This window comes from Poromitra crassiceps (genome assembly GCF_964638095.1).
Source record: "Poromitra crassiceps genome assembly, chromosome: 13".
Classification (NCBI taxonomy): Eukaryota; Metazoa; Chordata; class Actinopteri; order Beryciformes; family Melamphaidae; genus Poromitra; species Poromitra crassiceps.
In genome coordinates this window covers 17,274,722-17,297,734 of record NC_139644.1, presented here as the reverse complement: position 1 = coordinate 17,297,734, position 23,013 = coordinate 17,274,722, and the positions used below count along the sequence as shown (strand labels likewise).

At 42.7% G+C, this 23,013-nt stretch overlaps 3 protein-coding genes across 3 annotated transcripts; 1 reads left to right on the top strand and 2 right to left on the bottom strand.

Moving 5' to 3' along the window:
- Positions 1 to 2,249: 2,249 nt before the first annotated feature.
- slc25a10a (solute carrier family 25 member 10a) lies at positions 2,250 to 7,399 on the bottom strand (the record flags this gene model as incomplete). Its single annotated transcript, XM_083649948.1, has 11 exons — positions 2,250 to 2,351; positions 2,492 to 2,548; positions 4,064 to 4,141; positions 4,243 to 4,335; positions 4,426 to 4,496; positions 4,584 to 4,627; positions 4,750 to 4,791; positions 5,765 to 5,813; positions 5,903 to 6,017; positions 6,517 to 6,636; positions 7,310 to 7,399. 11 exons carry the CDS (start codon positions 7,397 to 7,399, stop codon positions 2,250 to 2,252), a joined length of 861 nt encoding a protein of 286 aa, XP_083506074.1.
- A 9,513-nt stretch (positions 7,400 to 16,912) lies between these two features.
- Positions 16,913 to 20,601, bottom strand: mrpl12 (mitochondrial ribosomal protein L12). The gene is made up of 5 exons (XM_083649906.1): positions 20,432 to 20,601; positions 19,215 to 19,413; positions 19,025 to 19,096; positions 18,130 to 18,267; positions 16,913 to 17,908 (listed from the first exon to the last, which is right to left on the bottom strand). The coding sequence occupies exons 1-5, from the start codon at positions 20,488 to 20,490 to the stop codon at positions 17,792 to 17,794; spliced, it is 585 nt and encodes a 194-aa protein (XP_083506032.1). The 5' UTR covers positions 20,491 to 20,601; the 3' UTR covers positions 16,913 to 17,791.
- A 744-nt stretch (positions 20,602 to 21,345) lies between these two features.
- On the top strand, positions 21,346 to 22,926 carry LOC310787374 (methyltransferase-like 26 B; the record flags this gene model as incomplete). Its single annotated transcript, XM_083648773.1, has 6 exons — positions 21,346 to 21,548; positions 21,810 to 21,972; positions 22,235 to 22,294; positions 22,446 to 22,513; positions 22,713 to 22,791; positions 22,879 to 22,926. The coding sequence occupies exons 1-6, from the start codon at positions 21,349 to 21,351 to the stop codon at positions 22,924 to 22,926; spliced, it is 618 nt and encodes a 205-aa protein (XP_083504899.1). The 5' UTR covers positions 21,346 to 21,348.
- Positions 22,927 to 23,013: the final 87 nt, after the last annotated feature.

The following is a 23,013-nucleotide window of genomic DNA, read 5'->3' as shown; positions in this document are numbered from 1 at the left end:
GTTCAACAAATTTCTCTGTCAGAAACCACACAACATGTCCCGGCCGGCCGGACATGTTGTCCAGTTTTCAATTTCAAACCAAAATTGTGATGCCCTGAACTAATATTCTTTTGCGTTTGTAGGGAAAAGGAGAGGGAGGGAGAGAGGGAGAGAGAGAAACAAAAGAGGGAGGGGGGAGTGTATGTGTTTATGCCTGCATATCTGTGTGTGTGTGTGTGTGTGTGTGTGTGTGTGTGTGTGTGTGTGTGTGTGAGTGCGTGCGTGCATGGGTGCGTGCGTGCGTGCGTGTGTGTCTACTGTCTAGGTGTGTGTGTGTGTGTGTGTGTGTGTGTGTGTGTGTGTGTGTGTGTGTGTGTGTGTGTGTGTGAGTGCGTGCTGTGTGTGTGCGTGCGCAATTGCCTCCTAGGTCTGTGGTATCCTATTTTGCATTAACCACAACCCTGATGGATATTTTCCACCACAGTAGACATTCTGTATTCTATCAGTGATAGAGTGCCTGATAAAGCAGAAACCACAAACACAAACCTGCATCTGTGGCTTCACTACAAAGTAATAGGCTGAGATAGTCAAGAGAGGGAGACTGGCTCAGTGAAAGGCCCAGGTGCAATTCGTATTACCTGTAATTACCTACAACTAGAAGTCATCATGGCAGCTCTTTCAGTTTTCTCCATGACAAACCGCAGATGATAACAAGCGCGAATTTGCAATAGCTGCGACCAATTATGCGAATTTCCAAAATGCAGGATGGTATGTATGGGCTGCCCACCCTACCCTGCCTCTGCCACCCTGCATGCAGAGATTTGGATGAATCTATTCCTGCCCATAATAACACAGTACACATCAATCTCTTGTTGATGCACCGATACCAATGATTCAACAGGTCGGACAGCGTTGACAAAGTTAATCTGTCTCTCTAGGTTTATCTCAGCAATGTGGAAGCAGCGAGAAGAGCCGAGCGGACAAGAGGTTACGTCTGAAGACAGTTACCATCACGCAATAAAACATTTGGATTTAGACACGGGCAGCGCTGCAGGTCAACTCTGCAGCGCGGCGGGTCAACTCTGTGGTATGGAATCTTATCAGGCCTCTTTGAAGGCAGAGTATGATGGATTGTGCATCGGTGTTGCCGGGCCAAGAGTCCGAGCTCTTTTCTCAGAATCTCAGTCAAAAGAAAAATATATTCATGTGAACACTAACAAGTCCAGCCTGCTTTCAAATGCTGATGAATGTTGCTTTGAAAGCACAGATGGTCTTGAAAGTGCTCCTAAATGGGAGCGGTTAGCACATGCTGAAGAAGTCTCCAGTCTGTTTCAGGGAATAATAGACCTGACAGGTGAATGAACATGTGCAGGTGTGAGTGGAGCGGAGATAGATGAATACCAAGCAGCTCAGTTTGAGAGAAGCTCAACTCAGTGAATAGACAAACTGTCGACAAGACAGCGCGCCCAGCAGGTTCAACAGCACACACTCATTGGTATGTTATTTTATTAATCAAGTCTTATTTCCATTATCTTAAATCATTGCTGTTTTTGGCATTCATCAGTGCATGTTTCAAGCAAGGCTATTAAGAATGTAAAAAGTCCTACACACACTTGAAAACAATGTCTACAATATAAAAAATATACAATCATAGTTTGGCAACGGTTATCAAAAACTGTCTGGTACAAGTCGCTCTGTTGAATTTCTGCATCATTACCACAGATTGACATACTGTAGACATAAACGTAGACACACACTTGTAATTGTCCAGTGATACACTGCCCCCCGCAGGGCAGAAGAGGCAAGTTAGAGGAAGGGCCGAAGTGAATCGAGACTCAACAAGAGTTACTGCATAATAGGTTGATGTTCATTTTTAGATGCACTTTCTTCTTCCTCTAATTACGACAAGTATTTTTAATCCTTCTTTCACCTACAGCGCAGACTGCCACATCGATAGCTGTACAATTTATTACATGCAATGGGGCCCATAGTAGACAACATGCTGATTCCACATTACGAGGTAAGGCCTAGGGGGGGGTCCCAAATCACAACACACACAGTTCACCTGACACTTGAACATGACTTCCTCTTGGTCCTAGTTCTTTGTCCAGGCAGTGATGTCCAGTGGACTTCTAGCTAGGCTTGGGTGTGTGGAAGTAGTATTGCGATGGCACTGGTGTCCCCTCGACTGCCACTGCACCAAGCTGCGGAGGATCGCTGAGGTCATGGAGCCCTGCCGTGTCTACAAGTGGAGGTATTGCGGACCACTCTCAGGCGACGACCACCGTGCCAAAGTGCTCCCTCAGCTGCTCCAGGAAAACGAAGAGGAACACTGTGTGTGGGATGAGGCGGAGAGCGGCGGGAACAAGACCCTGAACACAAATCACACCATCAGAGAGGGAGATGAAGTCTAAAGACGTCTACAGCAACATGTACAACCCAAATACAAAACAGAGCTCATTTTCTTGACTGGAGGGAATTGTATGAAACAGTGAGCGAAGATGAAGTCTACCTTGTAGAATGCCTTAGGGCCCAGCGTTGCTGTTTCTGTCAGGCAGTGAAACACGCCCTGCAACAAGAAGACAAAAGCATAGTTCAGTCAGGACCACTTTAGTCAAAAACACAAGATCACTTAGATCAATTTAAAGCTTTTATTTGCATGAGTTATATTTGGCGGTATGGCTCTGTTCTGGAGGCTCCCTGCCCTTCCATGCGCATACATTGAAAGCCTAAGGCAGGGAGAGCGGCAGCAGCAGATTCTGGGAGCTCCTTGCCCCTCCATGAGCAACATGGAATAGCCTTAAGGCAAGGAGAGCAACACAAGTCCCCCAGGTACAGAACGGAGCAAGCTACAATGACAACAGAAATGACATTGTTTTAAGTCAGACACAGCATGAAAGGAGGAGCTGGGGAGGAGGTGGGTTGCAAACAGCTTGCAGATGAGGCAGCCATCTTAGGCAGCAGACTGGAGCAGAATTAAAGAGGGTACCCTGTTTGAGTTGAGCCAATTGAATGCATCAGCTAAGCAGTCAGCTGATGTGGGCTGGGTTTGAGATCAGCTCCTAATCAGCTGTGGGCTGGGTTTAAGCTGGGCTTGACATCCGTGGCCTGCCTGAACTACCGCTGTGCTCAATATGTGTCAAGCTGCGTAATTCTCCAGAGCACACAGGGTTGCCACTCTTTTGTAATGATACATTTCAAGGACTTTTCAAGCATTTTCAAGGACAAATTATTATGCACTTTGGTGCATGTTCAATCCCGGGACTGGCAGGATAAATCTGGGTGGGGAAAGTGAAAAAGCAGTGCTTGCCCCTCCCTTCCAGTAGAGCTGCTCAGTGGCCAACAGATCAGACTTTGGTTGTACTGGTCAGCTTCCAGGTGTGAATGTGAACAATGCGCTGTTGAAAAAGAGAGCATTGCTCTTAGTGAAACTCCCCTGAATAAATAAAGGTGGAGAGCTATCAAGTCAGCTTGCCACACCCAAGCCCAAGACCCATATCAGATTTAAAAAAATCGTCACCCCTTCTGATGCGTGTGCCAAGTTTCTCGAGTTTTCAAGCATCCCTAGAACCCCAAAACAGCTTCCTGTTTCATAGCGAATAATGCGTTACCATGGCAACAGCGTTAGATGAAAGCACAAAAGCCTCACTATTGAGCATCATCAAGGTGTCAAGACTTTAAACAATCTAAACATTGCGAGTTACTTCAGCCGCATATTTGAGCTAATGCCTACAAGAGAGCACAGCAGCCAATGACACAGCACAGCAATCAGCTTATCACTGTATGCTTGGTGCAAAGAGCAAGGAAGAAAGTGTATCAAGCTTGGCCCAGCATTCCTATTCATAGGTGAATTTTGAGTTGACGGCGTGCACAAGGCTCAAAATCAGAGATTCCGGTAGGCTAAATCAAAACACTTTTAAGGAACTCTTTATAAATCCAAGCACTTTCAACCCTGAGCACTAAAAAGTTCTGTCAGAGTGATGACAGGTAGACTGAGAGACAACCGAGATCCTCCAAGAAACCCAGAGCCGCTCCTCAGCACGAGGCAGAGGGTGTAGAGCAATTTTACAAAGCATAAACTCACTCCATATTCCCCTTTTGAGTTCATTAGTCTGGTTTTAACAACATCAAGTGGTTGGCATAGGATCGTGGCACAGCCGCCCTGTGCAGAGGAGAAGAAGAGGAGGCATTATTCTTTGCTTTTTCCCCCAGCTGACATGGCGATTTGAAGTACACAAATACAAGGACAGAAGAGTCACTCACTGCGAAGACGCTGGCCAGGAAGTGTGTGAGGATGTTGTCAGTCAGGTAACCAGTAGACAGAACTAACTGCTTTGACTGGTCGTAACAAGCCAGCTGCAGGGACCAACGTTAGAATTACAGCAAACATCTCATAGTGCAGTAACAGTTTGTGATACAACAGTCGTGTAACAAAGAGGTCTTCACCTGCCCAACAGTGACCAGCGCCCCTCTAGTAGAAGCCATTGTGGCCCCAGAGAACAGCTTCTTCATTCCCTCTAGGACAAAACAGAAGAAGAAGAAGATCGTAAGGAAATCAACTCCTGATTTAACCTAAAGAAGCCCTAAGCATTTATGAAGCTTACCTTCCTTCCAAACACGAAACAGTCCATCTAGTGCATGAGCGTAACTGGAAGGAAAACAAATTTCACAATGTGTCGATTTGCATAAAACTATGGAAAATCATGAGCTTTTTTGACTGCATGTATATTGTGCAGAATGTATAGCTAATTCATTCTGAGATATACTTACTTTCTTCGGAGCTCTGCTGGCAACTTGACATCATTCTGCATCCTGACAGAGGTGAAATTTTAATATTTCAAAGCCATTTAATTGTTGTCGGCATGGGTAATAGGGTAATCATTTCATAACGTTCTCAATCAGTATATTCCTATTGATATAGCAATTAACATGAAACATGCATGACAACAATTGAATCAAGCACAGAGAACCTTGAGTTCCACATGGTAGTACAAAATTTGGTCTACATACATTTTTTACTGAGATAAAAATACTTTTTCAACACTCTTGTTGTTTTATTTATTGCTTCAAAAAGTAGTTTGTTTGTTTGTTTGTTTGTTTCTTTTCATTCTGAGGGCAGAATTGAGCTCTCAGTAGGAAACTAGAGCACCGACTGTTTTGTCCACCTCACATAATGAACCAGCAGGCAATCACTTCTATCTGATGGACAACCAAAAGACACTTTTGAGTCTATAGTAAATACATGTAAGTCTATCTATCTATCTGTCTGTCTGTTTGTTTATTTATGCTGTACCATTGTCGTTTTACTAGGCTATAGCCTATGGAATATGGCAAATAGGTGAATCTCCCAAAATGTTGGCGTGTGTAGAGATTAAACTGTACATTTCATATCACGATTATAGTGACCAAAATTATCCCGGTTATCAGTATTACCGTGGTATTGTTAAAATGTGCTGAAAATGTTCAAAAAATACTGATACACCCAATGAAATAATTTCACAAGTTTTATATTTAAAACTCAGACCCAAAGAGACTGTTGCTAACTTTGGTTGAGTATTTACTGTGTGTTTTCAAAATGCTGTAATCAATGGTGTGTTCATGATAATTTCAATTTGAAATGGTAAGTAATACTAACCATCAGGAATTTTATCACGATTTATCATTAAACCGGTAATCGTTGAATCCCTAATACAGCGGGCATCATATAAACAGCATTGTAAAACAAACAAACAAAAAAGATAAGTAGACCGTGTTCCAAACGATTGCCTCTCGTAATCCAACTCACCGGACATTAAGCAGGTCAGCTGGGGTCCCAATGAAGCCACCTGTAAAGCCTATGGGAGGAGATGCATCATTTGGTTATCCTCCAAAAAAGAAGAAGACTACAGAGCCATCCACTGTCACACTGTGTGTCAACACATACCCCCAAAGGCCCCCAGCAGGACCTTCTGGTAGAAAGGAAGGAGACCCTTGTTCCTGCTGCTCATTTTGTCCCTGACTGTCTCATAGATGGCAAACCTTGACAGGGAATATGTCATCTAGGGAAAAGGGGGAAAAGCGGTCATGAATAGAGTTGCAACGATTAGTTGATTAATTGATTAGTGATCGACAGAAAATGTATTGCCAACCATTTTTTATAAATGATTAGACACATTTTTAAATGTGGATATTTTCTGGTTTATTTAGTCTTCTATGACATGTCAAATTATTATCTTTGGGTTGTGGACTGTTGGTCAAGACAAAAGAAGACATCTGAGGATATCATCTTGGGCGTTGGGGAAAAAGTGATCGGCATTTGTCACCACTTTGTGACATTTATCAATGGTGGGTAGAGTAAACAAAAACTGTACTCAAGTAAATGTAGTTATTTTATAATATATTTGCTCAAAATGATTTTATAGACCAAATGACTAATTGAATAATCGACAGATTAATCGATAATAAAAAATAATTGTCATGAGTGAGCTAACTGGTTGCTTTTGTGTGTGTGTGTGTGTGTGTGTGTGTGTGTGTGCATGCGCGCGTGCGTGTATCCACCTGCCGACAGAGGGAGGCACTGAGGCCACTGTAGAGTGCCAGATAACCCTCCCTCCTCACCACGTTAACGGTCATCCCCATCATCTTCACCCTCACCTCCTGCTGCGTCTGTAGGTGCACCTAGAAATGTCCACACAGGAGCAGCAGAGAGCCTCATTCGCACTTCAGTTTACAAGAAGCTTAGCTAAAGCAACGACAATTACCATGTGCATGTGAAGGACGAGAGTAGTCAACCAAGTGTTAGGGATATGGTAAACTATTTCGCAAAATAAAATGTCTGTAGCTGTCTTAAGAGTGTGCAACATAAGCAGAGCAGATGCCAGTGTGCATAAATGAAAATAGTCAAAAAGTGAGTCTTAAATTATGGCTGGAAACTGGATATCATAGATCATCATCAGCGGCACAGTATTTATTAACATTTTACAAAGTATCATAAACATCAGTTGCAACTTTATAATAACCATCCAAATAATGTTTCTAGATCTGTCCTCCCTGTCACCCTCTGAGGCAGTGGGGGACAGAGGACACAGGGGGACAGATCTAAACTTTATTTTGATGGCTATTATAAAGTTGCTGAAGTTTATAATACTTTGTAAATGATTAATAAATATTGTGTAAACATTAATATAATTTCATTGCTTGTTAACAGTAAAATAACTATTAACTCAAGTTTAATTAACTATCAATTTACCATTTGTTAATTAGGGTTATTATAGCGTTACTGGATAAGGTGTACATTCTAAAAGTTTGCTTGGGTAAATAGATCAAAAATCCAGTCAGCTTTATCTTTTACCTTGATCAGATCGAGCGGGTGTGTTAAACAGGCTGCTGCTGCAGATGCGATCCCACCAAAATACCAACGGGAGATGTGTTTCTCTTGCATTTTGAATCCATTAACCAAGCAAACACCCCAGGAAATTCAGGCTAGGTGTCGGCGTCTCAAAGGTTGCTGGAACTCTTGACACAACCTTGGCCATGGCTACTTTCTTCATCCATTTCCCTCAGTGGTGCTGGAGACAGACAGGGGGCGCTGTTAATAATGCACAATGGATAAGCACAATGCAATTATCTTTAAAAATATAAAACCGCATTTAACATTCTCAGGCAGGAGCTGGGTGTTTGGAGTTGCCACATGGCCAGACGACTCCACTGGTGTGAGTAAGCAGCCTCGTTACTCCATCTCACTGTGCCAAGAAAGGGGTGCAGTGCAGGTGGTTTCTGGGTGGAAGTGTACGTGACTATATAAAAATAGTAGGCGTAAAGTCAGCTTGAGTGCTGCTGTAGTTAGTTTTGTGAATGCAGTAGTAGCAGACCAGTTGTCAAGGACGAGGCCCAAGCAGCAGCTCAGGGTATGGCTCTCCTGGCATCCCAGGATTCAACTAACAGGTCAGATGAGGTCATCCGGTTCAGAAGAATGTTAGTCGAGACTCGAGAATAGCCTTCATACCATTCAGGCTAAGGGGTCAGACAAGGGGGGGTCACAGAAAACAAGGTCAAAGTGAATCTGTTCTAGTGTTAAGAAGTCACCTACCTTTTTGTTGAGGTCGCTAATGCCTGAGGACAGTTATGGTTCTTCAGCGTGACTTGATTTTAAATGAGTAGTGCAGTAGGCTACTGGTATGAATGAAGAGCTTGGCCCATGTAGTGTGTGTGCTGACTCAGAGGTGGTCCAGGAGGGAGGGGGCTGGTGACAGATGATAGAAAGAGTAACTTGATAGCTCCAAGTCTGAGCAGCGGTGACACGCAGCTGAGGCTCTGTTGGAGCCAGCAGTGAAGGACCTATATTAACACAGGGAATGACACTACTACTATTAATAAGGTGGTTCCGCTTGTCTGAGTGACATCACAATTGCTCAAGTGACATCACTGATGGCATCACAATTGCCAGAGTGACATCACTGATGACAAGAGACCAGAGGTGGGGACTCCGGCCGTCGAGCAGTGATGGAGGTCGGCATGCTGGCACGAGGGCCGAGAGGTCCGGGAACATGGAGGTCGAATAGGAGAGCGAGGCGGCCGGAGGGAGGAACATTGAGGAGGGGAATTTGTGTAATATTCTGTGGGCAGTAATGTGCCGCAAGGCATTGTGATAGTAAATTATTGATTGATCGCTTATTACTTGATTGTTGATCATTATCGACTCTGTTCCATAAATGATTCATGGCTCTTCTAAGATGTATTTTGTGGACTATGCTCTCCATCAACCAAGAGCATTCCTGTATAGGGAGATAACATGTATTTTGTCTTGTGTGAGTAGACCAAGGTTATTGTGTCTTGTGAACATCAGATTGAGCTACTGGCGTCATGGAAAAGTACTGAGTTGGATAGAACTTGTATGTAGTATGTGGATAGAACATAATACTTAGTCTCCGGCTCTACAGATGCATAGTATGCCTCTACCAACTAATAGGCTGGTTAACTCAGATGGTAGAGAACCAGACTTACAATTTAACAATCTTGGGGCTGAGGGTTCAGATTTCACCTGGAGTGAGTGTTTATTTGTTGAAGATATGATCTTTCACTTTCACTAACAAATGGACAGGTAATAATTAAGTGATGATTCAGTACTCATAAACTACTAAGTATGATGCACCACTTTACAATAGGGTACACAAAAAGTGTTTTTCTATAGTGTTGTTCTGTAAGGTGTGGCCCACTGACTTAAAGATGGATGCAGTCTGATTATTTAAACGATCTTTGAGCAACAGTTGTACCAAAACTTTGTGACTTTGTGTTTGTGTATTGTTGTGGAGGAATCTTACAAATTGGACCTTGATGGTATGCAAACACATGGAAAAATGCCCATGGATTCTGTTACCATTAGCCTACATGAAACAATCTAAGATAAATCAAGGTCCAAATGATTGCAGTAGCTTTGAATTTAGAAACTGAGAATCATGCAGTCTTATTGAGATTGTTTTAGACTAGGGTTCCAGGCCCGAGCGCGGCCTCACCCGCAGCTCGGCTGCTGTGTCTGCGTGGCCTCGCCTGCTCTATTGGCATGTGCAGCACACAATTGCTCAACTTCGCATCACTGATGACATCACAATTGCTCGAGTGACATCACTGATGATGTCATGGACCTTATGACATCATTACTGACCAAAATCATCACAAATCTCACAATGCGGCACCAAAAACATGTCCAAAATCGCAAACAGCCAATCAGAAACAATCCTCCAACAACAGATAGGCAGGTCTGTGGGTTTGCCTGTACTGTCAGTACAGTCATCTGTGTTCTGGTAGACCAGGGGTCAAAACCTGCTGTGCCTGCTGGACCTGCTGTCCATTGCAGTATAGTTTATTGAAGAACATTTATTTTAAAACTTTAATATCTTCAATTAATTAGAAGTGTAATAAAAACAAAAAAAATGTTGTTACTGTATGCCTATTGCCACTTTTATTTAAATACAAATCTTTTTGCTACCCAAAGATATGTGGACATCCTGCTCAGGAGGCACTAATTGCAACTCTTTCACTCCATTTCTCATTTTGTAATGGTAGATTCTTCAAAAGGTGGCATTCATTCATTGCGTCATATGCTATAGTTTTCTCTTGCCGTTTTCTAAGCAAAATGTTGTAGTCGGGTAAAGGGGGTACTTGGATTCAGAAATCAGGGAAAGGGGTACTGAAGCCAAAAAGGTTTGAGACCCACTGATGTAGAGGCCCCCTGCTGGCTGGCACCAGTTTCCAAACAGAGTTAAAGATCATGGTCAAACTTGTTTTCAGAGGAAAGAGAGAAAAGCGCTCAGAGAATAGATCTGAGGGCGAAGGGGAGCTGGTGGTGAAATGCAGACGCAGTTGTTGACCACATAGCAACACGGCAGCCAGCGGATGGCAGGTTTGAATCCCGCTCCACCACCACTACCTGGAGCTAGAGATATGAGCAGGGGATTATGAGAGAGGTAACCTCAGAGTGCTGAACTTTTACCGACATTGAAAGAGTAAAATGCAGTTTAGGGGGCGTGGGGCGGACTCACTCTGCCACCAGACGTAAAACGACATAAGACACATTTAGACTGTCGGCTTTGGCATCTGATTTGAAAGCGTAAAGAGTGATTTGAAGGTGGGATTTGAACCAGTGAACAAGTACACACCAGCTGTTTAGCTGGCTGAGCTAGAGCCAGGGACTGTCAAGGCTCCTTTATCAGCTTATTTCTATCAGTGTTCAAACTACTGATGATAAAGAAGCATCACTGCTGCCATCTTACAGGCAGCAGCTTATCATGTGAGGATTTCTGAAGCCAGAGCCTGATGCAGGGACTGAACCAACAACCTTCTGCACCACATCCATATGTTTATCTGGGTGAGCTACAGCCCACTTATGGATGGCAATATTATGGATGGATACTGTATATATGTCTGTATTTTCTACAAGTGGGTAAAATGTTCAGTTGTGTCATGATATTAAAATATCTTCATATCATCACAATATTATTCCACTTAAAGATGATAAATGATAATATTGAATTATTGCCTAGCCCTAGGTTTAGGTATGGTAAGTAAAACAATGGTTAGGTTTAACCAGGGGCGTATGCAGAAATTGAATTATAGGTGGGCCTGGATCAAATTGGGTGGGCCTGGATAGGAAGGGGTGCAGATGCCCGGCCGAAGGCCGGGCCCACTCGGGTGGCCGGGCGAAGGCCGGCCGCCCAAAAAATTTGACGTGTTATTTTACTAAAAATAATGCATTTGACCATCATTTCAAGTAGAATGATACCACCCAAGCAAGAATATTTCAAGTGTTTCAAGTGCTTTACTGAAATATTTGGACCATATAATGATAATACAATTATCTCAACCTTAAAAGGTTACATATAGGTGCCAAATGTTGCATACATGAATGCTTATACTTGTGTGTATACTGTTACTTTATACAGAAATTAGAACCACTGATCCATATACTGCTGTGAGTTTAAAAAATAACAACACTGAGGCTGCTTCAAGTTTGAACAAGACGCCCTCTGGTTTATTTATCCACAGAGAGAACAAAATTCCTAGATGTCATGAAGTTGTCATGCATTAGACTCTGGAGATGATGTGCCCTGCGTTTTTACAAAAGTAACAAAACCATTGGCTAGCAATGCAGCAGCAAGTTTGCCTCTAGAAAACAACCAATTAAAAAAAAAAAAAAAAAAATTCTTTGGGTGGGCCAGGGCAAGAAGTGGGTGGGCCTGTGCCTACCCAGGCCCACCCGTAGATACGCCCCTGGGTTTAACAACAAATAAACTTGGTTGTCATTAGGGTTATGGGTCGGGATTTGAACCAGGTCTCGAACAGGTCCGCCACTCCCACCCCTCCTCCCTAGTGCAACTTTGACCCACTAAACCTCAGACTGTTATGTCAAGAGACCACTGGGGGCCTTGGCAATAAGGACGCCGAGGGAGCGTGACAAATCGGTGTATTTTGACTCCGTTGGGAATAAGCTAAATGTTTATTATGTAACTAATTTAAAATGGTTTTAAAATCCAACTGTTAACATGTATGTTACATTCTGATACGATGATAAAACACTTGCTTGTATTATCAATTTATTTTGTATAAATTCAGAACTTTATTATTTAGAAAAACAAATAGTCAGATAGTTACAATAGACAATAGTCTGGAAACAAATAGTTTCCCATACTCTTTTCTATTTGCCATACTTTTCCTGACCTGGAAAATACAAAAAAATCTAATTCCATAATTTTCCATACTTGCGTAGGAACCCTGTATATAGTCCACTATTTCTGCAATAGGGAACGGTTTCAAACAGGGCCATTGTTTCCATTTTGACTAAAACTCTTTATCCTATAAATCACTGACGGCCTCCTCACGTCTCAGGAGGAGCGTCATCATACCATGGAGTCATACGCCAAATCTAAGTGTTGTTTGTTACATCATTAAAGTTTATTGTACTTTCCTTCTAGCCTCTCATTATTCAAATGTTTACTGTCTTGTGTGGATTTCCATGTGTCTCTTCAAGTTTCGTTTATGACCAAAACCTTTACCACAGACTGAGCACTTAAATTGTTTATCTCCTGTGTGGACTATCATGTGTGCCTTCAAGTGTTCTTCGCGACCAAAACCTTTACCACAGACTGAACAATTAAATTGTTTATCTCCTGTGTGAACTATCATGTGTGTCTTCAAGTGTGCTTCGCGACCAAAACCTTTACCACAGACTGAACAATTAAATTGTTTATCTCCTGTGTGGACTATCATGTGTGCCTTCAAGTGATCTTTTCGACCAAAACCTTTACCACAGACTGAGCACTTAAATTGTTTATCTCCTGTGTGGACTATCAGGTGTGCCTTCAAGTCTCCTTTTCTACCAAAACCTTTACCACAGACTGAACAATTAAATTGTTTATCTCCTGTGTGAACTATCATGTGTCTTTTCAAGTGTGCTTCGTGACCAAAACCTTTACCACAGACTGAGCACTTCAATTGTGTATCTCCTGTGTGGACTACCATGTGTGTCTTCAAGTTTCTTTCATGACCAAAACCGTTACCACAGACTGAGCAATTAAATGGTTTATCTCCTGTGTGGACTACCATGTGTCTCTTCAAGTGTGCTTCATGACCAAAACCTTTACCACAGACTGAGCACTTAAATTGTGTATCTCCTGTGTGGACTATCATGTGTGTCTTCAAGTTTCCTTTATGACCAAAACCGTTACCACAGACTGAGCAATTAAATGGTTTATCTCCTATGTGGACTATCATGTGTGTCTTGAAGTGTGCTTCATTACCAAATGTTTTACCACAAACTGAGCAGCTGAAGTGCTTCTTCCCAAGAACTTCAGTGTTTTTCTGTGAGTCTAACCCTGACTGAGGTTCACTAGTTTCCATCCATTCATCATCATTGTCTTCATTCTCAGAAGAGTCTGAAGTCTTGTCATCCCTAGTTGGTTGTGAATTACTAGCTGGATATAAGTATGACTGAGGTTCACTATTTTCCGTCCAATCATCACTGTCTTCAGTCTCAGAAGAATCTGAATTCTTGCCAGCACTGGCTGGTTCTGATATTCCACAATCCTCTCCATCAGCTTCTGTTTTCATGTGTTCAGTTGAGCTGCTGGCTAGAGGCTCTGCCTCTCTGTTCTCCTCAGTTTGGCTTTGATGAAGCTGTGAGGACTGAGGTTTCTGTTCCTCATCTTCACTCTTCACAGGGACAGCAGAGAATGGGAACGTGGTGAAATCAGCCTCCTCCGGCCCTTGAAACTGCTCTCCCTCCCGAGTGGTGCAGAGTTCCAACTGTTCCTCTTTAATGTGTGGGGGGTCTGGGTCCTCCTGCTCCTCTTTCATGCGTGGGGGGTCTGGGTTGTCCCGAAGCTGCTCTCCCCCCTGACTGATCCAGAGTTCCTCCTGTTCCTCTTTCATGTGTGGGGGGTCAGGGTTGTCCCGAAGCTGCTCTCCCTCCTGACTGATCCAGAGTTCCTCTTTCATGTGTGGGGGTTCTGGATCCTCCTGGTGCAGACTGGGGCTCCACTCCTGCTGCTCAGCAGCAACTGACATTTTCACACAGTGACCTGAACTGTGACAAACGTTATCCTTCAAAGCTCCAATAGCTTCACAGCTAACGTTAGCTTAACAGCTAAACCATTAATCTGAGTCCATTGACTCAATGGCATTGAGTCTTCTTCCTCTGAGTTAACAGAGCCCCGGGCCGGTTCCACTTCATATATTCGTGATATCCGCACATATTAGTTTGTAAATTAAACTTCTGTTAGAAATAATACGCTACTGCTAAGTGCTAACGTTACTCTCGTTTACTTTCAAGAACGTTCTTCTTCGGATTTTATAGTGGTTGCATCATTAAATGTTGCATTACCGCCACCTACTGGATTGCTAAATCGACATAGCGAAAATTATATCTATGTCAACAAAAAGTATTTTGTCCACCCAAAATGCCCCCATTCACATATTATCCACACACACACACACACACACACACACACACACACACACACACACACACACACACACACACACACACACACACACACACACACACACACACACACACACACACACACACAAGGTCAAATCCATCATGTCAACAAGCCAACACAAGTCCATCAGTTTCAAACAAAAGAACAACCTCCGAGAAAATATTCAACCACATTTCCTGCAACACCTTTATGTCATTTGCATAAAGTCATGGTACCTTCCTGATTAAAAACTATTAAGACATTCCTTATGTTGGCCAGAGCACTGCAGCAACATAATGACAAATTGGCAGCAATGTTTCCCTTTCCCCCTCCAAATGCAAATGCTGGATACATTGTGTATAGACACACTGACACTCACAGAAAGAAGCATAGACATGCACATAGACATGATATATATATATACTAGGATTTCTATTATATATATCATATAAATCTACTTACTGGCAGGTATGTATACTGCTCACCAAAACAACTCCTTTTAAAAACAGTCTCTTCCCCAGTGCCATATCAAAACTGACACTCACTGACAATCCCTCTATCTCTGCCATAGGCTATATAATATACCTTATATAATTTATCACTGAGACCATGACATGTGCAATACAAGTCTGTTTGTGTTTACTGTGATGTGGGATGTATTGCGTATTGCAGGGGTTTTCAAAGTCTGAGACTATGGGCCTACCCTCAGACAAAGCTTGGACAAAGCCTCCAACGCCCCCCCCCCCCCCCCCCCCCACCATATCATATTATTATTGGAGTCCATTGGAACTCAATTGACCCAAGACAGCCTGATATTGACTTCAGATTACACCAAATACACATAGAAAAGGTCTGAATGAAAAACTGTAAAATTCCCTAAAACTACTGTATCTCTGAATTATCTTTTTAACCAAATCATATTGGATTATTATTAAATTATATGTGATGTCCTTTTGATAACTTAATACCTATCTTATTATTTTCACTTAGATTCACTGAGCCTCCCCTGAAACTGTTTGGAGCCCCCCTGGGGAGGCCCGCCTCCCACTTTGAAAACCCCTGGTGTATTGTATTGACTTTTTTACATCATGTGATGTTCTGTGTTGGAACCTGACTTATGTAATGTAATGAAAACAAATTCCACCAGGCTGGCTGTGTGGTCATTAAAGGATCTAATCTAAACAGACTTGTAACTGAAATTGATCTGACTTTATATGGTTTAATGTCCCGACTTCCTCCAGTGGTCCTCTTGCCTAGGTCCAGACCTTCGGATCAGCCCACTCCACGGAGTTGCATTTCGTCGGCTAGTGGTCCTCATTACAGTCTCAACACCACAAAGAAGCTTTTGCATCTGAAAGGGCCAAGGAAACGATCATCTTTCTCTTTTAAAGTAATTTATCTTCCAGGAAGTTCTACAGCACAACTTAATAAAATACAATTACCTCCTCCTAAGCATAGGGCAATTAACAAAACTGAAAGTCTGGTAACTGTCTGTTGTTTGCAATGACACATATGCACATATCAAATTAATATACACAATAAATATTTCTTGGTGTAAAACTTTTCTTTCCTTCCTTTTGTCAATATCAACTTGTGTGGAAATTTAAACTTTCTGTAAGGATTCCAAAATAGCAAGAAATCAAGTTTTAACACAATAAATGTTCAGGCTACATACTAAATCTAGTTTGTGTGCTAGTGGAGTGGGCAGCGAGGGCAGCGGGGGCAGCGCCGAAGAAAATTTTACGTTTTTTGGACTTTCATCCATATTTAGAAGAATATTTAATTTTAAATTAACATTAGGATTATACTGTTGTGATGTCATTATTAAGTATCTTCTCCTTTTCTCACTCACTTTCATGTAAGCACCTGCTCTCCCTTTAGTCGTTTTACACTACAACAGACAGCAACACAGGCATAAACACTGAATTTATTATTATTATGGAAAACCAGATTATGATGAAAATCAAACACTTTTGAAGAGATAGCGTCTGAAATAAGATTAGAGCTGGGAAGCACAAACTGTTTTTTAATGCATCTTGTTGGTGGTATAAACACAAGACAGCCAAATCCAACAATTTCAAAAATCCCATTTCTTGCCACCAGGGGGTGCTGCAGCACCCTCAGCACCCACCTTCCAGCTCCCTTCCCCCACTCTGGGAAAAAGCTCAGAGCAGGTAGAAGGGGGCGCGGCCGCGCAGGGGGTGGGGTGGTATGGATTAGGGACCATGGTGAAAGTGCTGCAGCCCAGGCAGCCAGAATTAGAAAAATGATTTCACTATTATTTAAAGACTTAAGACGTTGTTCTGCTTATTTTTTGTCTACTATTGTAAAATAATAGTAGGCCTATTATCATGAAAAAGTATTTGTAAAAAAAAAAAAAAAAAAAAAAAAAAGTTTTTACCCTCTCTGGCGCCCCTAACGGCTCAAGCGCCCCTAGCATTTGCCTAGTTCGCCTAATGGACGGCACGCCACTGGGTACGGTCAGTGGTGGTCAGCAAGACATCTTCCGGCCTTCAGTGGTCAGAAGCAGTTTAACAGGATACTTCCTAAGCTTAAATGATCACTTTTTCCTAGTTGCAATGCATTGATTTTCAGTCTGGTAGCTGATGACATTTTTAAGGGAACACAGACAAAAGTGGATCTCTCAATTGAAATTTTGTTTTTCATTCAATTTAAATTCCTTGTTTGCATATACAGTATTTTGTTTGCACATCAGCCAAATGTGAGAAAGGTGAAAATAACCTGAACATGGATATCCCAAGTTTAAACACATTATTGACAATTTTATTCCCTGTATCAGATATCTGGTTTATTTCAACACAGGCAATGGTCATGTCTCTACAGCCAGATCTTATGTCCTGTGGGAAGTTTAAGATATAAACGGTCTTAACTTGACATCAACATTCTAAATTGCATCCTAGCTTACTTCCTGTTGCAGTGTTTGCTAATGCAATAGCTGACAGGAAATAAGCTAGGTTTCCAACTGTTCCCTAGCAACACAATTCTGTGAAAACCGTCTATACAGAGACAGAATGGACTTACTTGGCACCCAGGGCCAGCATTGTTGTATCTTATTGGCTACACAAAGTAACACAGACAGATGAGCGGACAAATGGACAAGCAGACAGCGGGGCGGCGTCTTGTTCAGGCCAGATGCCTGGAAAGTTCAGTCTGCAAGTGGCACCGCCCCGCCCGACACCGTTAGAGCAAGTAGTAATGTCAGAAGGCATTTCTTTGTTTCTCTTTTCCCCCTGGGTTCCTTTCTTCTTTGTTGTGTAAAAAAGGAAGAAAAAAAAAAAAGAATAAGTGCAAGAGCAGCCATATGGTGGAGGGACGAGTGAGCAGGCGGGCACACAGATCTACTCTAGTACCACGGTGCCGCCTGCTGCCTCCAGCGCCGCTTTCAGTTTCTCTGCCTCTTCTTTGGACACGTTGGCCCGGATCTCCTGGGGCAGGGACTCTACCAGCTTTTTAGCCTGGGTGAGGAGGGACAGAGAGAGAGAGAGAACAAGAGGAAGTGAGCGGACCTAACTCGGAGGAATAGGATTTGGCGTCCTGGTCCTTTAAACAAAAACTCATTTTGATAGATCTCATTCATGGGGACCATTCTAAGATTTAACAGAGGAGAGTCTACTATCTATAGACCCGAATAAATCAATTCATCCTGCGCCTAGATACAGCATCAGTGATGACTTACCTGCACCAGATTCAAGCCTTGGATGCAATTCTTCACTTCTTTTATAAGCTTGATTTTCTCCGCTGCCTTCAGTTCTGTGAGTTTGACTATGAAATGAGTCTTCTCTTTCTTGACTGGCGCCTCCTCCTCTTCTGTGGCCTAGTTATACGTGGGATAAGAGTCAGCAAATGGATTTTCCCCCCTTTGTGTACTGAATTCCTATTTGCTACAACCATAAGCATTAGCTTCTATTCGTGAAGTCACAGATGTTTAAAACTAGGGATGCTCTGTGTGTATTGGCCGATACAACCATACATGCCAATCTTAAGATAATCAAGTGGTAAATGGCTTCAACAAAAGGCCAAGTTTTATTGTGTTGTTAATTTGACAGTTGTTCATTCTACGCATTGCTAGGGAAAAAAGGCTCACAAAAATGGCAATACCAATATTGTTTTTAAAAGCTGATATCAGCCGACACAAGTCCATCGATACAATGGTGCATCCCTACTTAAAACATACCACAAATGGGACATCAGCTTTAGGCCGAATAGACCATTTTCACAGGGGGGCATTTTGTGTCGAAAAGGCAGGGTAAACACAGGTGCAAGCAAAACACTAATGAGGGTTTCCAAATTCCAATCATGGAAGTTTGAAACCCTCATTCGTGTTTTGCTTGCACCTGTGTTTACCCTGCCTTTTCGACACAAAATGGCCCCCGTGAAAAGGGTCTATTATGCAAAAAAATTGATACAGCTCAATATTTAGACAGTGGCTTAATGTTTGCAACTTCTAGATGTTTTATAGCCTCACTCAGTTACAAAACATGATTTCACTGAAACTTCAGCAATCAAATGAAACATTTACTGTGCAGTATGCACTTCAAATGTCAAAAGCCAACCAGTAAAATAATTCTCACCTGAGCTGCAGGTATAGCTGTTGCCATGGCTCCCATAGACATCATTCCAACATCTTGAATGTTGAGTGTTTTCTGTGACCAAGACAGAGGATATCACTGAACAAGACGCCACAGATGCATTATAAACTCTATTGGACGATGCTTAATGCGATTCTGTTCTGTGTTCTGTATTAACAATGTTCCCACATACCTTAAGGAGCTCATTGAGGTCTGATACCTCTAATAAGGTGAGGCTGGCTATGTCATTGACGAGCTGTTGGATTTTGGAGGAATACTGTTTGGGTGCTCCGTCTAGTGGAGGGGTGGCGATGGCATCCGAGTGGCTGACTGGACTGGTTTTCAGAAGTCTGACAGCGCACAGGGCCGGCGTCTGCCGCTGAAGCTCTTGCCTGGGAAATAAGGATGTATTGTCAGTCACAGTGAAATGACAGTTTTAGTTGACAAAGGTAACAGATTACTTACTTGAAAAAGTAACTAATAAGGGATTACTTGAATTGCAAAACTAACGTTGCTTGTTACCTTAAAAAGTAATCTGAGTACTCTTAATGCGTTACAATCCACAACACTGACTATGCCTAGTCCTGAACTCTGGTCCTTTAGGCCTAAAATACAGCTTGGTTTACATTTTTACAAGTAGGTAATTGCATCAATCTGTCATCCCAGGTGTAATTGGTCCCTGACTACATTAGCAAGAATGAATACTACCTGGAATCATATAAAACCAGCAGTACACTGGGTAACAAGGAGCACTGTATAACTAAGCAAGCTATTACTGTACATTTTGTTACATAGCTCAACATGCATCATAGCCAACGAACAATGCAAGATAGCCAACGCTACTTCCTGGCGACATTTGACCAGTATGGTCGACTTATAATGCATAAACCATTTACAATAGATTTATGCTAAACGTATTGTTTGTGCACGAGAGAACCACAATTATTTCCTCAATATGAGCACACTGCATCTCCAGTCATAATATGAGCATGACCTTGATGCTAATATGGAAGGACCTGGGAGTTGTAGTTTCCAGCTTCACTTCTTTCAGGCAAACACTAACATGACAAATTGTGAGATTATACCTGAGTAGAGTCTCACCTAAAGCAACACCTATTGGTAGAGCTTTACTGCCCGTCAAGGTAAGTTGTTGGCGCTAACCAGCTAGCATTAGCTACCGAATTGACAGATATCTGAAGAACAGCATCCTGCATATAAATAACTGCACCCAACACAACTTCTCTTGCACCTGAGCACGAGAATCAAAAGCGCGTTTTTCTATGCAAAAGGCTACCAGTCGCCGGTTCTCTGCCCTTGAAGCCGCAGATAGCCTAACGTTAGCATAGACCTGCACACAACCGGACCCCCGGCGTTTGGGTGACCGCTCCCCGCTCAACTGAGGCTTCGTACCGGTGTGTGCTGGCTGCGGCCCGCAGCGCGGTGCGGAGGCAGCGTCTGGTGCAGTACATGACCGGTACCGTCTGTCCTGGAGCCCGTCTGAAACACACGCACACTGCCGGGCAAGCCTTCACTTCAGTCAAGCTTCAGTCTCTGCTTGCCTCAAAAGCACATGGCGTCCTCCACTAGGTTCCTGACCTACCCATAATGCAATATGTGAACTCAACTGAAAAGGCATCGGTGTAACTTTATTGACAAAGAACAATACAGACAGTAGATCGATTCCATTGTCTGTATAATTCCCTATCTTGTATTTAGTTCCTTGTTTTTGACTGAGCGAACAATTATTATAATAATATTATATTATGATGTCACCAGTGATGGCACTCAAGCACTCAATGATGTCATCAGTGAGTGATGTCACAAGTGATGTCATAATTGCTCGAGTGACATCAAATCATTAGGTAATTAGGGCAATCTTTGGGTAATTAGGGCAATTATGGGCCCTAATTATACCTAATTTAAAAAATCTGACACGTAAAATGGCATAAAACTGCAATTTGATCTCTCACTCTCTGGTCTTTCTCTGTGTGTGTGTGTGTGTGTGTGTGTGTGTGTGTGTGTGTGTGTGTGCACATGTGTGTCTCCCCTACCTGTACCAGTGATTCCCTAGAACTTTGGGGGAGGAGTCCAGTGGGAATCCTCTTAAGCAGGTAATCTCTGGACCCATCTGCTGTTACAGTCATCCACCACCAACTACCCTCCACTAATATGTCATTTCCCTTGCTTCTGTCAACCAGCACACAAGAAGGTATGAGGGCTTATGTGGGAAAGAAAATCATCTCAAACTGGCCAGACAAACTTCTTTGTGTTGTGTTTATGAGTAGCTTGCATCACATCATGTTTCTCTCCCCTCTTTCCTCCAGACCATGCTGGTGTCTCCTCTGGCAGAGAGGAACTGGGCCGGTCTGTGTTCGGTGCTGGAGGACGTGCTGGAGGACCAGTCGCACAGGGAGCTGTTTGGCTTGGAGCTGGGCTCTGGCACCGGGCAGCATGTCATACACTTTGCCCGGAAGATTCCCTTCATCACCTGGCAGCCGTCAGACATCACGCAGGAGTGTCGTGACAGGTGGGTCCTCTCTCTGGTCAAGGTTTTCAATATGTAGACTCATTAGACACATTAGTTAGACACATTCAGTAGTGTTTTAATAAGTGTTTTGAATAAGATTGGCCACACAGTAATAATATTATAGTCAGAAGAACAGAAGGATGTTACCAGTTTATATACAGTAGGTTAGTTGTTTCTACAGTAGTATATGTAATCCCAGCAAGTTTAAACATAACGGAGCTGGGGGGGGAGTCATGTTAACACTACATGATTGTCTTACAGTATCAAGGCCTACATTGTTGCAACTAAAGCAAAGACTGTGCTGCAGCCGGTTCACCTGGATGCCAGCGAGCCCTGGGAGAAGTGGGCAGGACTTCCTCGCAACTCCTGTGACGTTGTTATTGCCATCAACTTATTGCAGTACAGCTCCTTCAAAACAGCAGAGGTAGCCTACACACACCTGCTCATCTTCAAAATACAACTATGGATGCTGCAGCTAAATTGCTTGAGTAATTCATGATGATGAAGTACTGCGTGGGTTTGTTTTTGCAAACGTGTGAGCGTTAAACAATGAATTTGTCTCTGAAATAAATATTTGTTATACGTTATATATAAGTTCAGTTATGTGGTGTGTTAAGTTGTGTCATGTGTTTAACTTTTTGATCATATCATGTGTTTAATATTGAACTTTTTGATCATATTCCAAGGGTGTTTTCAGAGGAGCAGGTCAGATCCTGAGGCAAAATGGCCTTTTGCTAGCATATGGGGTATGTACCTAGTTTCAAGTTTCTTAATGCGCGCGCACACACAGACTCACACAGCAGTTATCATATAACAAGGGGAAAGTGTGATACTATGAGACTGCAGGCTACAAACTGATATTCTTTTCCTCTAATAACATGCCAAAATACCTTCTAGGCGTATGCTATCAATGGCATCATGACACCAATCTGTATTGAAGACCTGGACGCAGAGATACGGAAAATGTGAGTGTGACAGTCACAGTCACTAATACATGACAGAAGAATATGCATCTGGTCTCCATAGTCACCTCTGGAACTCAGCATGACAGAACAATATGCGTCTGGTCTCCATAATCACCTCTGGAACTCAGCATGACAGAACAATATGCGTCTGGTCTCCATAGTCACCAAACCTCTGGAACTCTATATTTCTATCACACAGGAACCCGGAGTGGGGTCTTCCAGACATAGATGTGCTGAGGCAGCTTGCCTATGGGAAAGGGATGCGTATGGAGAGGATGGTGAGTCAGTCAGCTCAGTTTGGTGGGTTATTGTAGCGTAATAGTTACAATATACCTTAGTTTAATTCAACAATGTTTCATTTCCAGATTGAGATGGAAGAATACAACAAATGCCTCGTCTTCAGAAAACTTTAAAGAAGCCAACGAGTCAATTGGAGTTAACAAAGCACTTCATATTCTACTGTACAAAGTGCAAGGGCAAACTGAGTGTCGTGTCTTGGC

Coding starts and splice junctions, on each gene's coding strand:
- mrpl12 (XM_083649906.1), bottom strand. CDS start 20,490: ATGTACTGCACCAGACGCTGCCTCCGCACCGCGCTGCGGGCCGCAGCC. Junction 19,414..20,431: donor GCCGCAGCCAGCACACACCG/GTACGAAGCCTC, acceptor CTTATTTCCCAG/GCAAGAGCTTCAGCGGCAGA. Junction 17,909..18,129: donor AAGGCTTGAATCTGGTGCAG/GTAAGTCATCAC, acceptor CTCCTCACCCAG/GCTAAAAAGCTGGTAGAGTC.